Source organism: Festucalex cinctus, chromosome 10 (assembly GCF_051991245.1).
Source record: "Festucalex cinctus isolate MCC-2025b chromosome 10, RoL_Fcin_1.0, whole genome shotgun sequence".
In the NCBI taxonomy this organism is placed as follows: Eukaryota; Metazoa; Chordata; class Actinopteri; order Syngnathiformes; family Syngnathidae; genus Festucalex; species Festucalex cinctus.
Genome location: NC_135420.1, coordinates 10,538,585 through 10,563,203, shown reverse-complemented (window position 1 = coordinate 10,563,203; position 24,619 = coordinate 10,538,585). Strand labels below are relative to the sequence as shown.

The following is a 24,619-nucleotide window of genomic DNA, read 5'->3' as shown; positions in this document are numbered from 1 at the left end:
TACCAGCAATTAGCCAGATCACTATTAACACCAACCACAGCTGTTCCCGTCATCACGATTGTCATCATTGCTTCATCATTAATCTCGTCAGTTCTTGATTTAAATGAACGCCTCGCTGCGACTGGAGTGCAGCAGCTTCATGAAATCCCAACCTGCAGCCAAATCTGTTGGCAGCTAGCGAATCGTGTTGCTCAGCAAACATATTTTGGCGCGAGAGCAGAAGGCGGCTGTGACTGTTGGAAGGTGGTCCGTGCAAGGTCAGCCAGTTGGCTGCACAAACTCATCTCTACAGTGATGCTTCAGGAGGTTTAGTGAGCACTTTAATTCGCAGTAAATCAGGGCTCAAACTAACACTGTACTTTCAATGATTATCAAAACTAAGTATGCCTTTCCTGAAAAGGTTTATTACTCTAACATTGATTGTAAAAGTAAACCAAATTTAAAAAGATGTTCCTTTACAACAAAATGGTACCAGTACATACCCTATATAGACACATATTTAATTTATTGTAGAAAGACAGAGTAGATTAATTTAGGTGTTTTTTCGCAAATATTTAGAAAGCTAACAACAAAATACATAACAGAGAAACAGACTGAAAGAAAAAATAAATAAATAAAAACCTTGAGGGGAGGTGCCTTCATCATCCGTACGTCCAGCTGTACTCGAGTTTCCTGTCAAGACAAACATGCAGATGCAAGCCTGCAGCATTCTGTTATCTAACCTCTGATACATACTGTATACAACACTCCCCTTCAAATGTGTTGGGATGGTGAGAGAAAATTATTTTTTTCTCAAGACTGGAAAAATCTGATTCATCAAGATGAATATGAAAAAATATAGCAAAATATGATGATGATGATGATAATGATGATGATAATAATAATAATATTATTATTACCAACAACAACAACAACAATAATAATAATAATACAATGAAATCAAATCTCAAAGTTCTACAATGGATACAGTACAAAAAAAATAAAATAAAACAAATTTATGAGGGTTTTTTTGCAGCTATTTGCATTTGGATCTGATACACAACTTAATAGACAGAACCTTTGATCTGTACTAGGTTGAACAATTAATCGTATTCAAACCAATGTCCCAATGTAGTAGAATGCAATTTTCAAATCAAAATTGGGCTGAAATGTAGGAAGAAAGAAAATTTGATTCATTTCAGTAAGTAACTTGGTAGTGTTTATTTTATTTATATAGTGTCTACATACGTTCAGTGATACAGACGTGCAGTCCAGATGTTTACACATTGAAGTGATAAAACCACAGATTTGTCAGCAGAATTGTTGTTATTTTAATTTAGTGACATTGTCGTAATGTACGCTTAAAAGACTGCACGTCAAAAATGTTTATTACGTTAACTCTAAATTAAGTAGATAGTTAAATTTTTACATGAACACATGCGTCAGTTGCCTTTATTTTAGCGTAAGCCTAACCTACAAAAACTGAAACATTTAGATTAAATATTTTTTATTGTAAATAAGAGATTTTTTGCTTGTGTTTGTTTTAAAAAAAAAAAAAAAAAAAAAAAGATGTACGTACATTAAAAGAGCACCTTGAAAAAATAATTGGACTTTAAATCGCAGCATTGAGCAAAAAATAAATCACAATTACAGTTTTTTTTTTTTTTTTTTTAATTGTTCAGCCCTAATTTGTACCTTTGAAATTATTGAAGGGAGAAGTATTCATCAGGCCAAGACCTAAACCCCTATAAAGAATGCATTGCACCAGCTAAAGAGGAAACTGATGGGAGTAAGCCCACAATCAGACTGCGGTAAAAACAATTTTTGGTGATATTAAATGGGTTAAATTTGCGGCAGGGCTTGCAACTAAATTTTCTGTAATTTATAATTCCAATCTCTTTAATATTAGCACAACCAGATGTTAATAATACCTGGAATTAAAAGCTGAACTGTTGCTTTGCAAACCCAATATTTTTAATCTATCACAAAAATAAAAGACTGGCTACACTGTTCCAAATCCTTTGCAGGGGACTATATCATACATTTTAACATTTTTTCAGCAGTAATGTTGGGACTGTATAAAACCAATAAAAAAAAATAAATAAAAAAATAAATAAAAACCTTACTGGAAAGATGCCTTTTGACATTTGCCTGAAAGACAAAGAGGAAAATTAGAAGTCCAGTGTTTGTATTGTTGTCAGACATAAAATCTATACATTTTGGAACATTTTATTTTAATAGTGTCATAGACTTATTCTCTTATTCAAATGCACGATATGAACTTAGACCACAAATATATACTACAGTATACCGACCCCTCTGTTTGGTGGCAGGGTAAGAGTCCCCACAGTAGCTTTTAGCTCCTTTTCGCAAGCGGCGGCACTGCTGCGGTTGCTGTTGACCACCGGTCTGATCTGGATTTGGAACTTTTTTGGCTCCTCATCATCAAAGTCTGAGTCACTGGAGTAGAAGTTGCTATCTTTCTCTTTAGAGCAACGTGACAAGAACAGTCAAGGAGAATGCTCAATAACCCATACTGTGATGTTGTTTGGTCCATGTGACGTAGACTAAATAATTAAAAAAAATTATAATCTGAAAGTATTCACAGAGTATAATGACTGTTGAGCACATAATATATTACGAAAGAGAACTTGTAGGCTCAATTTATATTGCCCATGTTACTGTATTGGTAGAGAGGCCTTGGAGAGAAGAAATAAATAACATTCTCTGCAAGTTTGATTAAAGCAGAGCACAGAGAAGATGCACAAATACAGAGAGGTCATAAAACAGGTGCAGATGAGTAATTGAGGCGATGGCACATCAGAGGGTGTGTTGGAGATTGTTTTTCTCAAAGTACCAACCACTTCCTGCCTCTATTTTCACTCCTTGTCACATGAGGCTGTAAAGTGTCTCATGAGAAAAGGGGACAGTGACAAAGGCAGCAGTTGTTATCTTGAGACTGTCAGGACAAGGGATCGCTTGCAATGGTAAACGAATGGGGACGCCCGGGCACGAGTCAGTTTGAGTACATTGTCAATGCTGGTGGGAAGCTTTTCGTTGTGAATTCCTAATCAGAGTTAACTGAAGGTAATGCACACATTCATTTGCGTTAGTTTGACTGTTGTTGATGTTTTGTTTGAATGCTAAGTAGGAATGTAATTAGGGATGTGGGAAGAAGCCAGCGTGATAATAACAACAAAAACAATAATAATGCATCAGATTTATATAGCACGGCAAAGAAACCTTCTGTTAATAAAGTAAACAATAATAATTTATGTTTTTATTTTATTTTTTTTTAAAGTGTACCAACAATTTTGGCAACGTGTATGAGGAGAAGAAACAAAGACAGGAAGACTGGAGCTGAGATTTGTCCCCTTAATCTAAGAAGATGGATACTTACTGACCACTATTCCACCGTGCTGCCAAATAGGGGAGTACAAACCACAAGTTGCAACTCTCTGTATGTGTATGCTGACATACCAAAGGAATAAATTAATAAACTACGGTACTTCCAATTAATACTGTCTATTACTTCATACTCATCATCCATCCATTCACTCTACCGCTTATCCTCAACTCGGGTCACGTGTGTGCTGGAGCCTATCCTAGCAGACTTGGGGCAAGAATCAACAAATCCCAGGGCACATAGACAACCATTCACGCTCACACTCACACCTTAGGAAAATTCAATTCAATTAACCTAGAATGCATGCTTTTGGAATGAGGGAGGAAAGCGGAGTACGTACAAAAAAAGCCACACAAGCATGGGGAGAACATACAAACACCATGTAGGTGCCAGAATTGGATTTCGTGCCAAAACCTCTGACCTGTGAAGTGGATGTACTAACCAGTCTAACCGTGCCACACGATACAGTACATACAGTGCTGTGCAGATACACACCAAGTAGCTCTGAATGGGATTTGATCATCGATTTGTAAAATACTTTCATAATGAACACGTTTGCCAAGCTGCTTAATTTCAAATGCTTTTGCAGAAAAACATTTGATTACCAAATTTACCAGCACTCATAAAATTAATTCTTGTCTCTCTCTGCCTTAAATTTTGTAAATAGAAAAAGTTCAACATCTAGTATCATTAGTTCATTCACTTCATTGCATATTATTTTGAGCAGAAAAAGGATATCATTCTGAGTGCTGTCGGCTCGAATGACAAATCCTTCGTCATCTACATCAAAGGGTGAATTCTGCAAAACAGCATGATAAAAAATATAATCAAGCACTTCATATTTATTAATGATGATTATAATTAACTGTTTCATCACATTGATATTTAATATTCACAAGATCAGAAGACGTTTCTCAGTATGTGTGTGTTTTGTTTTGTTTTTTGGTTCAAACCCTTTGGTTTTGAAGGCTGGATGTTTTATACATGCATTGAAAAATTGTATCCGCCTTCATCATTTAATCTGTCCATCCCTGCTATAAAAAGAATGAGAGTTTTAGCAGTCAGACTAGATTGATATTATTGTCAGAGGCAGCTGCTGAGGCAGCTTCTGTGAATAAGGTGGAATACTAACCGGTATCTCTGTCACAGCGGAATCCCTACAAAACAAACACACGGCCATCAATTTGCTTTAATTATTCAGTAAAACAAATTAAAGCCAGCAGCAAAAACAAGAAACCATTAAACAAGAAAAGGTCAAGTTGTGTGTGTGCGCGTGTGTGTATGTGTGCATGCGTGGGGTCCATCTGTTCATACTCACGTGGAGTCTGGCTCCTTGTCTCTCTTGCCCAGTCCGGGGATCCTGAAGGCTTTTGCCCGACTCTTCTTCCCACCCTCGGATACTATAGCAGTCAAGTACTCCTCAAAACAAGCTACAGCTGAAGCACACACACAAACATTTGTCAGCGGCCCATTTATTTGGTATTCCCATATACAGTCAACAAAGTACGACACTGCTTAAATCCTTCTTGTATATGTTAGCTACACTAAAGCTCAAGGTGTGTATTTACTCCCATTTTATTTTGCTTGTATGAATTACTCTGACATGTTAACAATGTGGTCTTGGAAGCTGAATTTGTTCATAATATTAGTACCTGGCCTCTCTTTGCCGGTGCCCTTCAGCTCAGCAAATTTCTGGATGAGGTTATTGATGCCAATGTTTTCGACATTTTGCTTGAATTCCTCATGTACCTTCAGCAAAGCAGAAAGTGATTATCATGTTGCAAAAAAAAAAAAAAAATCATGAATAATCTGCAATATTAGTTAGGAGATGTTATCAGTGTTGCAGTCCAACATAATATGTGGCTAAATATGTCTGTTAGTGACCTATCAAACATACCTGTCCAACTTGTACATGGGTGTCTTCAATGGAATGGGAATAACATTTAATTAACTGCTTCATCTGTTGCAAATGGGCCTCCTCGATTTCCTGAAACCTCTACATAAACATATATGTCACGTTAGTCTTGTTCCTACTATAATAGCTTATTCGGCGTGCAGAGATCTTATTTTGAAAAATCTTCTGATTTTCACCATTGTGTTACCATTGAAACCAAGGCCTGTTGAAATGTCTCTATTAGCCAGAAAACAGTATGTACTGCAGGAATTTCTGCAATTAGGTTACTTATTATTGATTTTCATAGCACCATGAGGTATAATAATAATAATAATAATAATACTAATAATAATAATAATAACAAAGTTTATGTTAAACTTATGTCAGCTATAATAAAATGAGAGAAAAAAAGAAAGAAAAACGTATCCACAAAGAAATGCTACGTACATACAAAACAGATTTCCCCCCGTACTGTATCAGTATTAAGCAGAAGAGAGTATAAACAATCACGTTGTATAATGATCATGCAATTGCAGCATGAAATCATTTGTAATGTAAACTAGAGAGGCAGTCATTACAGTTTGATTACTTCCATGGAGATTGGAGATAGTAGCGGTAGTTATCACAGCAGTGTGGAGGTAGTGATTAACATAACAAGGGTGCAGGATGTATGCTTATGTGGGTTTAAGTTTCGATTGTTAGAGGGAAGACACAAAGTTAACTGAAGCTAAAGGCCATATGAATCGGGAGGTATGGTCGGGACTGAGCCCAAATAGGCTGTAATGGTGAGTGGCAGCCTAAAAAATATATAAAAAACAAAAAAAAAAAAAAACAGAACTCTTGGAATCATAGTTTACCTGAGCAGAAACGTTCATCTTCTGTTCAAACTCTCCTCCCACTCGATTGTGCTTTTCAATGCACAGTGCAAATGATTCTGCTGCTTTCTTAGATTTCAGCTCAGCCTAGAGAGGGGGAAATGTTTATTTTCTTAATTATTTCAACATTAAAGTTCATTCAAAAATTAATAATGTCATCAAATGCAAATGCAAAAAAAAAATAATTCTTTCCATAATGCTTACAAGTGCTTCTAAAAAATAATTAGTATTAGCTAACTTTTTCCTGCTCCTTCTGTGGAGCTCCCTCCTTCCTAAGCCGCTCCAGCTCCAAACATTTGGCATGGTAACCCTCTTTGGACTTCTGAAGGTGGCCACTCTGGACTTGCAGCGCCTGCACCGCCTCTACAGTCCCCATCATGTCCTCTTTTATCTAAATAACATGCATGCACACACGCATGGCATGAAAGACAGAACTTCTGAATGGTGGGTACAAAATGAGACAAAATGTTCCCAAACATATACCTTGCGGTGAATTTTGACCTGCTCATCACCGTACTTGTTGATGTCCCGAATGAGATCGTTCATCTTTCTCATGAGCTCAAGATGGCAGAGAGAGAGTTTGTCAGAAGACACCCTGAACACATCCCACATAGGTGCAAACGTCCTAGGGTAAAACACACAGGCACAATCCGTTTACCGCAAGTAGAAAATTCCACTACTTCTAGTATACAACAAGAGAGGCTACTTGTAATATTTCTGAGGTCACGGGTCCCTTGATTTTTGACCAGCACATTGAAATTAGACCATTCTTGTAAAGTGTCTGCGTCACGTAATTCAAACCTATCCCACTGGACTTCCTGAGATGATGACGACAACTAATATGTGGTGGTCACAGTGACCATCACCATCACCTTTGAAATACACAATTTAAATATACAGAGCGATTACTCCTTCACTACAAAAAGGATGGACAAACATTTTCCTGCACAGAAGAAGAACATATACAGTGCAGTGTTTATATATATATATATATATATATATATATATGACAATATGTGAGTGCCTGGATTATTTAAACAGTACACAGAGAATAGAAATTATTAAAATAAATAAATAAAAAAGAACAAGCAATGAATGTGATTGTGAACATTTGGTTGCGCAGATGGTACTCATTCATATCTTATACACAGAGCCATGTCACTATTTATAATAAAGGATCAACACCCTTCCAAAGTTACGCAATTTATTGACAATCTTTATCCACTCACCCTTGTGGGCTTCCATTGCTGGCCATTTTAGCCAGTTTGCTCATAGATTTAGAGTAGGTCTCCTCGATGGCAGCTCTGGAAAAAAACAACAAACATCAGCAGAATAATACACAAAGGTTCTTAAGGTAGCCATGGAACACTGAACATGGCAGCACATTTCAGCCCTATCTATAGGAAGATCCTCAGTGACGTCATTGTTTATGTTTCACGCATTGCATCACGGGAGCTGGGTGGCAGAAACAGCGTGCTCTACATGTAGTTCGATGGTTTTGCACATTTGGAGGCGAACTAAGAGTGGTTCATTCTTGTTGTGCCATCAATGGGCTATATGCCACGGAAGAGGCGGGACTTCCGGGATTTCACACATCAGCTTTGTTTCCGGTTCACGACGAACCCGTCGATGGGTGAGAGTGTGTAGTGTGTCTGTCTCCGAAGCACTTCAGAGAGCTGATGCGGTTAGGGGGCGCAGGGATGTGGGTGCGAGTGTTGGAACGTGGCCAGCAGTGGCCGGCAAAGGCACTGATGTGTGAAACCCGAAGTCGGAAGTCCGTGGCATCTACCCCATTGTGCGCCCGTTGGGGGCCTGGCCAAAAGTTTTTTCATATTCCCACTGAAAGGGGCCGCAAAAAAAGAAATGGCTGCAAGCGAAGAGGGTAAACCTGGAGGCTCAAAGCCTGGATTACGTCTGATGTTGACAGGGTTTGTGATAGAACTGTCAAAATTAATCGATAAGTAATCAATTATCAAATTAATCAACAACTATTTTAATAATTGAGTAATCGTTTGGAAAAAAAAAAGTAATTTAAAATTGAAAAAAAAACAAAAACAAACTTAATTGAATCCAATTAATTTCAACATGCCACTCGTTTAAGCAACTCCACAAGAAGAACTCAGGTTAGTGAAGAAAGCTTTTTTTTTTCTTTTCTTTTTTTTTATATATATAAAAACCTATACTACGTGGAAAGTCACCGCGGGTGGGCACGGAACATATCAGCTGTGAAAAGTGAGGGAACACCATTTTTCAGACTTTAAATTAAAACAAAAGGCATACTCATTATTGTTAACTATCACAGAACAAAGAGGCGCAAGATCATGGACAACACTTCTAACATCAGCTATTAATTTTTATCATCAGTTGTCAAAAGGTCAAATTAATGGCTTTCTTATTTTTCAGTTGGATTTACTACAGAGCAGTCCAAAATACACCATTGTTGACAGATGGCAGCAACAACAACAGAAAATTGGTCCAGCAGGTCTTTTCTTATCTTAAATATGTGGTTCTCTTATTAGAAAAGACTTTTGGGAATGCAGAGGCAGATGAAGATGGATGTACTTTATCAGCAACACAGACTCGCTGATCCTGTGGGATCGCACACTATTCAATGCCTGACAGCTGATTTGTTGCCTGCCTCAGCAGATAAGTGAATTTACCCTTGCAAGGAATGTGTTCCGGCCCTCAGAATCAATGTCAGGATTATATCACTCGCCGTGAGAAAACATGCTGTGTTCCACCTCCTCAGAGGTTCATTACTGGTATCAATTGAATCACAGCTAACTGCTAATTGTCACATTACATTACATATTATGAATGATACACTGCTGCTTGACCTCCGTTTTGGTTTTACTTAGAACTTTTTTTTCCCCCCTCATAAAAATACTGGAAATTTAATTTAATCTGCACCAAGGTCAAACTGTCGCCATGTATTTTGTTAACTGTAAAGTGTATAATATATATCCCTGGCGTATTACATCATGTTGCTGTCTCGTGAGGTTAAGAGTGTGTGTCCGCACCACTCTCTGAACAAAGACATAAATCATGAACAACTTGTGAAGATAAAAGCATGAAATTCAGGTAGGTTTATATACAGCAGCAGAACATTTCACACAATGCTGGCAGAATCTCGTCTACCACTCTAAGTACACAAGAGCGCAGAGAACCTCATCACTCGCATCACTTACCTCACAGATATTCACAAATACGCACAAACCTTACCTCTCACGAACAAACTCAGAGAGTTCCTTGGTTGCCAGCTGGCCATGCTTCATGTTGTGGTAAAGTACATCAAAGCCGGCATTTTTTTCGCCCTGCCAAGGCACAAATAACACAAATAGCCTGTTAAAACCCTGCTAGCAATCAAGAAATCAGTATGACGCTAGAAGAGCTCATGTGCTGAACTGTACATCTGTTTATGCATTGACTGACGATGGACGAAGATGCAGTTTGAAAGCGCTATCTAAATAAAGATGACTTGACTAAAGATGTTTTATTGATGGAGTCAAAACTTGAAACTGTACAAATCAACACCTTATTTAATTTACTTGCACAATCGAGTGAAGTTCCAAAGACCTATATTAGTTTAACTAAAAGTCCCTGTAGTGTCTGAAAAGCCACATTTTCAAAAAGCTCAGTCCTCTGTGCCCGTAAGACACACAACATCTCAAGTCTTAAAATACCCTGTTGTATAAGAACAGACCAATTCCCAGGTACCAGGGGAATGCCAAGGAAGGCTTGACCACATACACACAGCCTGGGGTACTTGTTAAAACAAACAGTTGAGCACTTTTGGAAAGTCTGTGTGCAAACCAGCAGGTTTGTCACTTTGAGGAGTTATCAGCGACTGCATGAAAGAACAGGTACAGAGCAACTTCTAAGATGGTTCATTATCAGTAACCACCTCCTTACCAAACTCCTTTCAAACAATGGCTACTAATAAAAGTCCTTATAACCAATCAATTATGCGTGAACACTATTAATTAAAAAGATCGCATGGCATCGAAGCTATGCAAATGATTAGTGTCTAAAATGGGGACAATATATACTACGGTACTAAAATTACATGTTATATGAATAATGTGAATAATGCTATTTCAACTCAGTCATAATCATTAATAGCGAAGAATTAATAAAGTAAAATGGAGAAGAGATCGGTGACTAGTATTTGATTGCTAGTATTTGTCCTGTTCATACAGTTGGCAGTCTTCTGCTATTGCAACCTGAAACTCACAACAGATAGGTGAGCTGCCACTCAAACACAACGGCACACACACTCCACAGCACCTGTTCACTGCTGCTCACATCCTAATGCCTGTCAGCTGAACATTCAGAATTAATTATCATTAACAGCAAAAATATATTTTTTTAAATAAATGTGAGCACCTACGCTTTGAGTAATGCAGCACAATATTTGAAAAGGCAAATGTATTCAGATATAAACTCAAGGCGTTGTTGCTTTGCCTATTAATAACAGCCTCTTAACAGTTGATATGATCACTGCTTATTAGTAATGAATGATTTTTGTGAGAAAACAGCTTAAAGCAATTTTTTTTCCCCTGTTGTTTGGGGTAACTCCTTTCATCCTTTGTAAGTAGGCAACTTCAACTTTGCCACTGATTTCACTTTCAAATAACTTATACAGTTTAAAGGAGAAGTCAAGTCCAAATTTTTCTTTACATAATATGTTCTATGTGCCCCCACTACTCTTAACACAGCATTCTGATAAATATTGTGCGTGTAAAAATGTGACTAAAGCGACAAAATCCGCCCATTTTTATCCATCTTGGGGGACTGCCATTTTGCCACTTGGTGATGACTGAAAATGACATCAAAAAGTACCTAAGGGCTCAGGTAACGACCAATTACGGCTCACCTGCATGGTGGGATTAGTCATGACTTATGACTCATGTGACATTTGTAACTTGAGCCAAGGCACTGTAATATCATTTTCAGTTGAAAACAAGTGGCAAAATGGCTGCCCCCTGAGATGCATAAAAATGGATGGATTTTGCTGCTCAATTCAGATTCCACAAATGCAGTATTAATTACAATACTGTGCTAACTAGTGAGGGCACGTAAAATATATTATTGTAAAGAACATTGTTGACCTAACTTTCCTTTTAAGTTATTCATTTGCAGAGGGGATGCAATGTGTACATTTTTAATAGGCAAGCCAAATGGCTTGTCCATCCATCCATCTCTCCATCCATTAGTTCATCAGAATGGAAAGTTGTGATTAAGCCACTGTTTCTTCAGCACAGCTTTATTTTCAGGATTTGTTTATGACAATGAACCCAGATGCTAAATCATTCCTTGGCTAGGGGTTTAATTTAAGTGTCATGGTTCATTTGTGAGGTAGACAAAAGAGCCTGCAGTTGTGCTTCATAATATTGCTCACAATCCCAGATGGATATCTCAAAACTACACATGCTTTAAAAAAAAATAAAATAAAATAATAATAATAATAATAATAATCTTGACAATAGTTGTTAGAGCTCTAGAAAGCTCAATGTGCAGCATATCAAAAACAATCATTTAAAGGCGTCAAATTATTGCACATAGCAATATGAAGGCCAGATCCCAACCTTCAAGTGCCGCAATGCAATACTAGGGGGGGTTATGGTTCGGGCGCCATCAAAACTGACCAATCACTCAAATTATAGGTTTGACAATGACAACAGTGTTTTGTTTATATAAGAATGATAAATTACTTCCTAGTTTACTTTGATTTTCACTCAATTTGGTCTAACACAAAATTTAAAAGACACAATTATTATTGTAACAACAATGTAACAATAATTATCCATTATTGTGTGGATGTGTGAGCGCTCCTGTGTGTGGGCATGTATTATTGAATTAGTCCCTGAGGCTCAGACTCTAACAGTTAGTCAGAGTCTAACTGCTCTCAATGGTAATTAATTATTACATGAAACCTGGGGAAAACTCTGCGCCATAGAGTACATTCCCCCAATCTGTAGTTTACACACAACATGTATATAACTGGGATCCTTACAGTCACCGTGGTTTACTGTATTCAACATTTAAAATGACTAAAAATTTGAGATGGCTAAACATTGAGTCCTTGACACATGCTTGCTCTCCAATATACTCCCAAGAAATGATCTATTGACCTATGATCTACTTTTTGGTTGCATATTAATACAAAGATTGGCCAGTTCCACTTCTGAAATAACTTTTTTTTTTTTTTTTTTTTTTTTTTGGGGGGGGGGGGGGGGGGGTATCAAATCGCTAAATGGTGGTGGGTAAGAGATCCCAATTCGAAATTTCCAGGTACAATTGCAAACACTAAAACACTAATATCTAGCCACAGTCCTTTTCAAATAGTAGGGCGGGCCATGGGGGTGTGCGTGACCCCAGGGAACCTATTTATTTATTTATATATTTATTCATTTATTTTTATGTCTCAATAGATTAAAGTGTAATTGCACATAAACTACAGTAGTGGGTTAGATTAGTAGGTTATTATTTAGTTATTTACTTACTTATGATAGTGATTATTTATTTTGTTTAACCTGTCTTTATTGCATGATTGATTTTTACGCAATGTACAGCACTTTTTATACAGAAATGCTTGTTTTAAAGAGCTTTATAAATAAAATTTAGTATTAGCTCCTCTTCAGAGGTGTACTTATGGTATTAAGAGACAATTATAGTTGTGGCGGAGAGTTGGGGGCGCGAAATATTTTCTTCTTTTATAATGACAAAGATCATAGCACACAGCACACACCTCACATATCTTTGATCTGGAATGGAAGTTATACTAAGTCGTAGGTCTGCACTCGCTAAAGCCTCATTTCATTACTATGGCATGTTGGTTTCAAATATAAGTTTGATTGTGAAAAGAAGCCAAATGACAAATCACAATTTGTTGCTCAATAACAGGGGCAGAAATTCAAATTATGTAGCACTAAAAAGACAACCAAACTATAGAAAGCCAAATACAGTAAAACTGCAAAAATATGTAATGAATTCAGTATCTCTATTGCCTTACCCCGGGTTTTCACCGGATGCGGTTGCGGTGCGGTGCGTCTTGACTGCGTGCTACGGACGGGTCAATTTTTTTGTCAATCCACACCGGCTCCGCACAGCTGCGGTCAGGCAGCTCCGTCGCCGCCCACTTCCCAACGTGTCTCGCGGGACCGCGCTCGCGCGATCATGTGGCATTTCACAACGACAAACATACAGAAAGTCTGTGCTCAACAGAGAAGCAGAAAGAGAGGTGGACTTCTTTTGATTTAACCTTTTCTTCTTCTTCTGCTATGAGATTCCATGCAGCATCCTTTTTTTGGTTGTCCTTATAAAAAGGATGTGCCGTGTCATATATTATTTTGTGGTTTTCCACCTCCAATATAAACCTCTCCTCGTCCATGTTCGCTGGTGTCTAAACCGTGAATGAGCACATGGCCCGGCGACGCCCACGTCACGTTTTGCTGAAAAGCTTGCGAAATAGGAGCTGGCGAGTGTTTTATTCTGAGAGGTAACCGGAAATTTATTTTGAAACTGCGTCGGTCTTCCTGTCCCGCTCGATGTGTTTTGTGCTAGCTTGCCATTTGCCGGAGGCCTACCGCTGCGGCGTCCGGCAAAAATAGAAAATAGGTCTATCCTTGCGGAAGGCCTGCGGCACACCGCAGCTGAGACGCAGTCGACACGCAACGCACCCGCAAGCGGTGTAAACTGCACCATTCGAATGAATGGAATCTAATTGCTTGCGTCGCCGGACCGCACCGCAACCGCACCGCAACCGCATCCGGTGAAAACCCGGGGTTAGTAAATTGTGTGTATTTGGATTATTGTAGTTATTGAGACACTTACCCAGAAGTTGTTCTGAAAGGAAGCCATCGTCACTCGACAGTCACCATGGTCTGAAATAGAAACGGAAATGATGTATATTTATTAGGACTTTAGTCCATGTTTTGACAGTTCATCTTGTCTTCATTATATATGAAGATACAGTTCTTTGATTCCTTCATATTAGCTATCTGACAAAGTGCAATACATGAAACCCCGACCTAGCCAAAGTTTATTCATCGTTTGTTTTTTCCTGTGGAACTTACCACATTCTAGTAGTCACTAAAAAGTCACCTATTTGTGTGCTTTGTGCACTTTCTTTGACACTAAAATGCTACAAGATGGGACCATAGCCCTGACTAATAATGAAATAGTAACTCACATCAAGGAACTACGTTCAAGTGATACAGCTCACCTTAACATCTTTGTATGTTGGTATGAAAGTTACAGGAGCGTCTTCGCCTCACATGGATGTACACACACAGTTGTAAGAATGAGTTTCAAAATGGAACTCTTTTGGAATCATTGTTTGTGATAAGGGGACATCAATTACTGCAGCACTTTGAACAGCAGGGCTTTCCTGTGTCATAAAAGCTGTGATCTGACCAAGAAAATACAAGGCTTAGGATAGCAATATCTTCTTGAAAACACACGAGAAAGACCTGTTCAGTGTAGGAAGGATGCTCCTGGGCAGTGGGAATAACAGATTTCTAAAAGACTTCAGAAGAAAATCTCAAAGGATGACTGGGAGTGAAGGAAAAAGGCTGAGAGCAGGAGTAATTGGAGGCATGGTGGAAGAGAAAGACCCACCAAGGAGGTGACTGATGAGTGGGTAGTTACTATACTTGTGTGGTTCAAACTTTTGTAATCCTGATTGAAATTGAACATAAAAAACGTATCTTCCACCTGGTTCTGTTTATTCTATGGCTATTAAAATTCCTGATTCATCCACCGGAATGCCAAGCAACACGCAACGCTGTCCCAAACACGGCAAACTTACAAAATTAGACTTGCCCTGGCACAAAAATTAAGATTTGCCCGTTTTTACGATGAGCGCACGGGTACTTGTCTATGAAAATTGGGCCAAACATACAAATGACACTGTAGAGTGAATTTATACATAAAAACAGCACAGCCACTTACCTACTGTATTCAACATGTGCTTTGTACAAATCCGTGTATTCAGTGACATACAGTAAACAAACGAACGGAATCATCACAAAGACGTTTGATGTTTGAATTTTACAAGTTCTGTTAAGTGTGCTCAAGTATAGTGTTGTTACCTTTGTTTCTTCTTTGCTTTGTAATTAAGTTCTTCAGAAATTGACTTGCCAGGTTGTGTGGTTATTCCTCTGACATTATAGCAATATGCTGTATTATCATTTTATTTGATTATGTAAATAGTTAACGCAGTACCTCCAAAATCTCAAAGACTGTATTTTGTATGATCTTGCTCAAAATGATGCCGATCATGTGGATGATGAAACAGCTACAACAATTTTTGGATGACAAAAGTTTGTCCCTGTTGATGCAAGAGGTAGCAGATGATGTCAGAAAGGCACTGCATTGAGAAACTATATTCCATAATGCCCCCAACAACTAGGTCCTAGGGGTTACAACAAACCCCTTCAGACGGAGACATTCCAAACGATTATCTGCTGACAGAGCACAGCCAAACTTGGACTGTCTACCACCACACAGATTGCCACCATGAAAAAATTAAGTCTAGGGCAGATGGTAGAATGAATAAAATCCTCACAACCTGGAAAACACAAGTAGCCAACTGATTTACAAACAAAACACACGGAGCATCTTATCAACCCAATGTATTGTGAACACGTTTTATTTTACCCTCTCAGAAACCTGGGTACTCGCAGATGTCTCAAACAAAGAGCTGGTCAAACAAATTCACACATCCTGATCATCTACATGGTCTCCTCCTTCTGTAGGTTAACACTGCTATGAGGTTGAACAGGTGTTACTCTGGTGCTACAGAGCAAGCTCATCCTACACAAGAGAAAGAGCAAAATTGGGTTCATTCATTGCAATGACGTTGCTGAGCAAATAGTAAGCCATTAAAAGTATAAAACAAAAAAAACAAAAAAACGTGTAATAAGGATGCATATGTCCAAATAAATATGGCTAAATACGAGAGGGAGATGAAACTGTGATCGATTTTTTTTTTTTTTTTTTTTTTTTTAAAGCATCCAAAATCTTGACAGTCACATTGGTTCAGTGTAGGGGTGTTAAAAAAAAAATCGATTCGGCGATATATCGCGATACTACATCGCGCGATTCAATAATCGGCAGAATCGATTTTTTTTTTTTTTTTTTTTTTTTAGGATTCACACCTTGAGCATGGAAGAATGTTATATGAACGGAACATTAAGCCTTAATATTTTATTTTAATGCTGTTCAAACATGAAACAGATTACAACCTCTATAAGACTGAAATTTCAGATAAATAAATAATACATTTTCATATAAATCTTACACTCTACAAGCTTAGTGATTAGTATTTTCTAAATTTGAATGAAAAAAATCGCAACAATCGACTGATAAATTCGTATCGGGATTAATCGGTATCGAATCGAATCGTGACCTGTGAATCATGATACGAATCGAATCGTCAGGTACTAGGCAATTCACACCCCTAGTTCAGTGGTTTTGTTTTTAATGATGAGCCCGCAACTTCTGACATGACAGTATGCTGGCTCCTTTCTTTGATGATTTTGCATTCTCTTGTCCTGCCCAAGATAATTAAACACTACTAATTACAGTTAAGTGGAAACTTTCATTACGCATTGACTCATCTGTCATTCAAGTTGGTAAAGCATGGAGACGACACTGTATCGTGTCAGGCCTTATTTCTCAGTGAGATACAATTTTCTAACATGCATACAAGTGGAAGAGATGCTGGATTACTACAATCTCACACCTATGATGCCTCACGAAGAGTTTTGCTGGCTGCCAAGTTGGCAGTCCGGGCTTTTAGTTCAGCAATCAACATGCTCCTCTTCCAGGCCAATGGCCTGGTGACACTGTGAGTTCGAACCCTGAGTGAGTGTGTGATGGACTGCGCAGGAAGTCCACCGTTCCGCAAGAACGGAATAGCTGTGGCAGCTTTGCTACATCCACATGGCACACAGAGGTATGAATAGTTGTTGGGGAATTGCAGTTCAGTTCACTGTGTATGTTGCCTTGAAGTGTAGCCCTCACTTCCAAGTACGAGACAACTGATGTCTGGTTGGTTTGATATAATGCTCCCATTTGTTACTCAATTTAGCCCGTAACGCTGTTAGGTAGCATGTCGTGTTCTCTCCTTTTTTGGTTCACATACGAACAAAACAGTGTTGTAAGTTGCAGCGATTTTTTTTTTTTTTATTAATTAATCAAGTATCCTTCAATCCATCCATCCATCCATCCATCCATCCAACTAAATATTGAGTCTAAGAGTGCCTAATCTCTTGGTATGGAAAATTTGCACTCTGCATGGAAATGGCAAAGAGACATTATGCTAATGTAAACCATACAAATAGCTCTGTAAATATTAACAATGCTAAACAAAAATAGTAACAAGTGTGTCACTTTCCCTGTTCCCTTTCTTTAGGATAGATAGCATGATTTAAATAGTAGTTATTGTTTTAATAAGCCGCCATTATGATGTTGTAATTGGGAAATAAAAAGTGGGGGCTAAAAAACAGAGAAAAAAAAAATATTCGGTTATATTAAAATCAATGACATATCTACACATATTGATGATAAACCTTAACCAGATGTACCGTAAACCTTAGTTCATCCATGAGGTCGTGGATTGAGGGGATGGGCACCGAGGGAAAATAATGAGCACTGGGGGAAATAATGAGCACCAAACAAGAACCATGCCAAAATGTTTATATGCACCCCAGCCTATATGTTTATTTGCCAATACAATTTCCGCATAGCTGATAGAGCGTTTTTTCTTTTGAATTCCATCCATGTCCATCCTCTCTAATGCCCATTAAGATGTAATTTCTATAAGTATATGTATGTTCATAAGGTTTATATTAATGCTTAGAGTGCTTAATTAGTGTGCTGCCACCAACATTCTACATTTATTTGCAAACTAAATTTGGATGGCGGTATGATAACTTTTTCGTTTCTCCATTACGGTATTTCATGCATATACCAGTACTTATTTTACACATTAGCCTGCGTTCATCGACTGAGAAAAATAGAAATGTTGTTATTACTAACACTAAGTGTATTAATAATGTCTATTTTGGTGAATGCAGTACTGGCAATACAGCAATGCTTAACACATAAAGACAAATCAAACATTATTACCTGTATTTAATGACAAGGCAAAAATTAGCAAAGTAAAGAAAAGCCATTAAACTGGTTAAAAAATATCCAACTTTTACTGCGTAAGAGAGGAACTATGGGGGGGGTAAAAAAAAATAAAAATAAAAATCAAAGTGATTAACATAGGCCAGGCAGACTCCCCATTGTCCTAACCTGAATGTAGTTTTGTCAATACAGCACTACTGCAGTCTGTGACCATGTGCCAGGCAGGCATTGATTGCATGAGCAGCTGCATGAGAATACATTACTGTGCCACAGAAAATACTCTTCACAATCTAACAAGGAGGTCCACACAGCCTCTCAGTAAATTAAGACCATGTTCACACTCAACATTAATATAATGACTCACATTGGTTATTTTTTGTGTCTTTTGCCTGAAATATGTGTGATACTTTTAGAACTGTATAAGAAATAAGCGATTAAGAAAATGGCTGGATGGATGATTACATTAGCACTAGTGACATATGGAGATGACAGGAAATCAAAGGAGAGCGATTCAAGAAGTAGTAGACACTCATTGAACGGAGGCGAATTAATGCATGGACAAAGCTGTTTGAATGAATTATAGAAATCTACATTGAAACTTTGAAAGCCACTTGTACACAGTGTTTTCATTTCAAATATTGGCTGTATTATATTTTGTTTTTACTATTTTGTACGAGAGTGCTAACATTTGATTCTGATTTGAGATTAGCACATTAATGTTAATCTAATTCATGTGTTTGTGATTGCTATTTATTTGAATAATTTAGTTGCTCTAATCTAAGACTACTTTACTAACCAATTAAAAATTATTAATTTAACTTATTAAATTATTAATAATTAAAAATATGTTACCCTTTATTTTATATTATAATATATACCCTACTGTGAAGGGACACAATTGATACCGTGATATGAATTTTGGGCCGTATCGCCCAGCACGTGCATGCACGCCAAATATGGTCTCTTTCTGTTTAGTCAGGCAGCCAAAAAATAAAAAAATAAAATAAAAAAAAAAGTTGATTGTTGTACTCAATAGGGGTGTAAAAAAAAAATCGATTCGGCGCTATATCGCGATACTACATCGCGCGATTCTCGAATCGATTCAATAATCGGCAGAATCGATTTTTCGATTTTTTTTTTTAAGGATTCACACCTTGAGCATGGAAGAATGTTATATGAACGGAACATTAAGCCTTAATATTTTATTTTAATGCTGTTCAAACATGAAACAGATTACAACCTCTATAAGACTGAAATTTCAGATAAATAAATAATACATTTTCATATAAATCTTACACTCTACAAGCTTACTGATTAGTATTTTCTAAATTTGAATGAAAAAAATCGCAACAATCGACTTATAAATTCGTATCGGGATTAATCGGTATCGAATCGAATCGTGACCTGTGAATCGTGATACGAATCGAATCGTCAGGTACTAGGCAATTCACACCCCTAGTACTCAATGAGGCAACAAATGAACTACTAACCCAGAAACCAGAGCCAGGACCAGATTGCCCCAGGATCCTTCCATCTGTGGAGGAGAGGCACCTTGGCTGGACACATTCACAGCCTCAAGCACAGTTCATGGTCGTCTTTCATGAGGGGCTGAAACAGTATTTCTTAACAGGACCGTGTACACCAACCTGCATGTCTACACATTTGAGGGCTGCCGCACAACGGCAATTGGAAATAAACTACATTAAAGAAAACAGTCCTAAATTCATCGACTAAGGTCAATCTTCTATGCATAGCTGTAACAATAAGCATGTGCACAATCATTATTGCTTTCCGTCTATTTAGTAACCTTGCCAGCAAGCTGAATATTTGTGAGTCCACAAACTCCGGATAATACATCTTGTACCGCTCCCGGTGATACGTTTGCAGCCGACATTTTCTTTAGGTCGGACCAATCGGGCGTTGTTTAGGGCGGGACCAAACCAATAAGCGCTGATGGTGGGGGAAACAAACAAACCTAACAGACGAATGGATGCTGCAATTAATTCTATTCTCGCAGAATTACTCACCATTTCCTTGTTGAATTTGAACAGCGAGAGGCGCTTCTTGCATTTTTATCTGGTGGAGATGTTCGTGCTTTCACCTTCCCCCTCCCTAAGACGAGACGAAGACGACATTTTCATCAGTTGCCTTGATTGGTCAAAACAAATGCGCAAAGATGCCGCATTGTCCATCCATCCATCCATCCATCCATTTTCTTGACCGCTTATTCCTCACAAGGGTCGCGGGGGCTGCTGGCGCCTATCTCAGCTGGCTCTGGGCAGTAGGCGGGGGACACCCTGGACTGGTTGCCAGCCAATCGCAGGGCACACAGAGACGAACAACCATCCGCACTCACACGCACACCTAGGGACAATTCGGAGCGCCCAATTAACCTGCCATGCATGTCTTTGGAATGTGGGAGGAGACCGGAGTACCCGGAGAAGACCCACGCGGGCACGGGGAGAACATGCAAACTCCACCCAGGAAGGTCCGAGCCTGGACTCGAACCGGAGACCTCAGAACTGGGAAGCGGACGTGCTAACCACTCGACTACCGTGCCACCCGCCGCATTGTCCAATCAGCTCAAATTGTTTTACAGCAAGTCCCTCCTTTCCCGAACGGATCTGCCAAGTTAAGTCCCAGATTGATAATGTGAAGAACTCCCTTGAGTGAATCACAATTATCCATCTGTCTTGTGAGGTTATCTATTTAGATCAATTCATCAGGTGTCAACAAGTCCATTCAAATAATCTAAATGTAAAACAGGGAGATCTAAGTATTCACCTCCTCCTTTCATTTTTCTCCAAGTGCTGCTGATGCTGTGGGGACACAAATGGCTGCATGCAGTACATTGTGGAGGAAATTTGTATTTGACATGTCCTCGTTTTCTCCCCGCATCACAGTACTCCTCAGTCATCATTTTTCCTCATTTTTCTATTTGACACGTTCTTGCCACTGGCTGTGTTATTAGTTAGTAGCTTGGTGTCACAGCTACTATTTTCAACAGTTCAGCTCGACAGCTGCACCAGATACGTCAAGCGATCTACTGTGATTCTGATCGTGAAAAGGTTGGAATAGTTGCAAAAAAGAAAAAGAAAGTATCATTGTGAATCCCTTTGGAATTGATTAAACTTCTGCATATATCGGTCATGAAATGCTGTCGTCTTAATGTCAACCATCCATCCATCCATCCATCCATCTACCCCCTACCGCTTATCCTGGTTGGGTCGCGGGGGTAACAGTTTGCGCAGGGAAGCCCAGACTTCCTTCTCCCCAGCCACTTCAACCAGCTCCTCCGGCGGGATCCCAAGGCCTTTCCAAGCTAGCCGAGAGACATAGCCTCTCCAGTGTGACCTGGGTCATCCCCGGGGCCTCCCGCTGGTGGGACATGCCTGGAACACCTCTCCAGGGAGGCGTCCAAGAAGCATCCGAACCAGATGCCAGAGCCACCTCAACTGTCTCCTCTCAACGCGGAGAAGCAGCGGCCCGGCACGACTCTGAGTCCCTATCTCTAAGGGAGAGCCCGGACACCCTGCGGAGGAAACTCATTTCAACCGCTTGTAACCGGGATCTTGTTCTTTCGGTCACAACCCACAGCTGGTGACAATAGGTGAGGGTCGGAACGTACATCGACCAGTAAATTGAGAGCTTCGCCTTTTTGACTCAGCTTCTTCTTGACCACAACAGATACAGAGTCCGCATCACTGCAGATGCTGCACCAATCTGCCTCTCGATCTCCTGCTCCATTCGGCCCTCACTTGTGAACAAGACCCCAAGATACTTGAACTCCTCCACTTGGGGCAGGATCTCATCCCCGACCCGGATAGGGCACTCCACCCTTTTCCAACTGAGGACCAAGGTCTCGGAGATGGAGGTGCTGATCTTAATGTAAATCCTAAAAATCAAACTAACATCACCTTAACTACATGCTTTCATATTTGTATTAAAAATGACATGTAAACATTCACAGCATAGGGAGGCAAAAATCAAGTGAATCCTTGGATTTAATAACTGGTCTCATTTGCCAGCAATAATCTCACCCAAACTACCTGTAAATTGCTGATCAGACATGTATGGGTATGCTTAGCCAGCTAATGAGCATTAAATTAACCGGTTAATCAAACAGTCAATAAAGCCCATCTAAGCAGTACAGGTTTCCCCGCAGTGTTTTATTAGCCCGGTTGCCCACCAGACTTTGCATTGTGCACGGTTTCTGAACTGATTGGGATTAATAGATTAAGACGCGGGCTTTTCTGAAACAATATACGAGTTGAGTATTACTTTTCCAAAAAATGATATAAAATGATTGAAAAAAATCTATCAAACTATGACTATGGATATCCAAGACCAACAAACATTTTAGGGCCTGGCTGCGCATGCAGGCAGCCCAGAAACCCAATATTGAATTTTTAACCTTTTGAGTAGCATTTGCAAGTTAGTATCAATTTGTTCAAGAAGAGTGACAAAAAAAAAAATCATTGAAAGTGAAACTATTTGTCCAAAGCCATGGATGACACTTGTTGAAGTAGACTTAAATCAATAAAACATCATAGAGGAGAAAATAAATATAGTAGTTTTAGTAACACTGCCACTAGCGTGAAAAGTATTAATCAACTGTGTAAATTTAGGAATTTACATCATGAGATCACATCTGGTCAGCTATAAAAGTTTGGAGGTGGGGGGAGGGAGCTATTAAAACGACGCAATTCATACTCATGCTGACTTAAAGTAGAAAATAGCATTAAGTTTATCTAATTGCTACAACACCCCGACAATTCAAATATCTCTACACCTCAACACAAAAATACATGTTTTTCTATTACGTTAAATAACAAAACTTTAAACTGTGGTTCCATACATTTTGTAAACTAATACTCGAGTTTGTCAGGTGAACTGCAGTACAGTGCAGTGCACCTTTCCTGGGTTAGCTTGTGTCAAACAACGGCGTCAACTAGAGTGTTGTCACAGCCATACATGACCAAACCGCACGACGCCTTCATAAATAAAATATCATTAACGGTGTTTGAACAGACAGAAAATTGGAATAAAGGCTAATTCATGACCTGTGTAGACTTCTCCGGAGACGTTTATAGAGCATAGTCCTGCCCCAGTGTGTCAGCAGCCTCCATCCGACAGTCTCGTAGGTAACCCTGCCGCCACCGTGCTTGTTGTAGTAGAAATGAGCGACCCTTCCCAGGGTGCACTCCCGCTCACCCCCTGCACGACGACGATTGGCTACCTAGCCCATCACTCAGAGAAAACTGTCAAGTAGGCATAGCAACCGTATAGAGGCGTGTTTAAGAGTGAATAGCAGCATTTTATTGGTTGATTAATTCATATGACACCACTCCCTCTCCTTCCACCCTCCCAAAACTTGTCGCAGCGAAGAAACAAGTGTTAATAGTAATTTGATAGCGGCTTTTTGCAGTAACTTAAAAATATTGCCAATGTACTACGTGAGCTAAATTTCACTTCACACACTGTACTCGCATTGATTGGATGCTATTTGGCCCTCTTTTTCCCCCTTTTTTTTTTAATTTAACTCCTGTCACTTTCTGTACTGAAGGCCAACACAAACCAAATTTGCAAGCAACGGCACCCCCACCTGGATGATGACACCAAGTACATCAACATCACTAAAATTCTCCTCATTGTGGCCCTATTTTAAGTTTTAGAAAATATCGTAGCACGCCACATGTCACAAAGTTAAAACTGTCGTCAAATACGTGGGAGTTCATGTTAACTCCCATGGTGTAATTTTTATGTTTTCGGAATTAAGTGGTGTCCAGAGTAGGTGTTATTTCACAGTGTTGACGAATACAGCATTGTTCTAAAAGTGTGCAGATTGTCTACTAGTGAGGACTAACAGCATACTACTAGCACATGGACTTGTATGTAGCTACTTTCTGATTGACTGGCAACCAGTACACCAGCCGACCCTTGCCCAAGGCTCCAACTCACCCGTGACGCTTTTATGATGCTCAAATGCTATAGAAAATAGATGGGTGGATTTGAAAATTAATTTATTAGAATGCCACATTTTGCATCTACAGTACTTGTTGAACTTTACACAGTATATTCAAATGCAGTGGAGACTGTGAATGAATTATACTGTAAATTAATTGTAATCTCACTCATCCCAGGGGAAATTAACTACCTGAATAGAATCACATTAGCTCCAAGATAGGAATACAGTTTTCACTCAGATGAGGATTCATTTTTTTGTATATTTCTTGAAGCAATTCTTTAACCATTCCCCTATCGACTGTTTTTGGGTCATCATTTCTTTGTCTTCGACCTTGTGCCTCCTGTGTGTGACACTTG

The 24,619-nt window shown here is 38.9% G+C and overlaps 1 protein-coding gene and 1 long non-coding RNA gene across 2 annotated transcripts in view; one reads left to right on the top strand and one right to left on the bottom strand.

Moving 5' to 3' along the window:
• Positions 1-23,517, bottom strand: part of fcho1 (FCH and mu domain containing endocytic adaptor 1) — a 39,296-nt gene extending 15,779 nt beyond the window's left edge. Inside the window, exons 1-16 of the mRNA XM_077534932.1 lie at positions 23,359-23,517; positions 20,323-20,407; positions 13,991-14,040; positions 9,377-9,468; positions 7,384-7,458; positions 6,638-6,779; positions 6,393-6,545; positions 6,137-6,241; positions 5,283-5,381; positions 5,038-5,134; positions 4,704-4,821; positions 4,518-4,542; positions 4,124-4,184; positions 2,295-2,476; positions 2,106-2,130; positions 622-672 (exon numbers count right to left, since the gene is read on the bottom strand). Of these exons, the coding sequence (XP_077391058.1) occupies positions 622-672; positions 2,106-2,130; positions 2,295-2,476; positions 4,124-4,184; positions 4,518-4,542; positions 4,704-4,821; positions 5,038-5,134; positions 5,283-5,381; positions 6,137-6,241; positions 6,393-6,545; positions 6,638-6,779; positions 7,384-7,458; positions 9,377-9,468; positions 13,991-14,040; positions 20,323-20,365 (1,318 nt within the window). The 5' untranslated portion in view covers positions 20,366-20,407; positions 23,359-23,517. The remainder of the gene's footprint in view (positions 1-621; positions 673-2,105; positions 2,131-2,294; positions 2,477-4,123; positions 4,185-4,517; positions 4,543-4,703; positions 4,822-5,037; positions 5,135-5,282; positions 5,382-6,136; positions 6,242-6,392; positions 6,546-6,637; positions 6,780-7,383; positions 7,459-9,376; positions 9,469-13,990; positions 14,041-20,322; positions 20,408-23,358) is intronic.
• On the top strand, positions 2,934-3,494 carry LOC144027424 (uncharacterized). Its single transcript, XR_013285461.1, has 2 exons — positions 2,934-3,066; positions 3,281-3,494. It is a non-coding gene; the product is annotated as an uncharacterized LOC144027424 (long non-coding RNA).
• Positions 23,518-24,619: the final 1,102 nt, after the last annotated feature.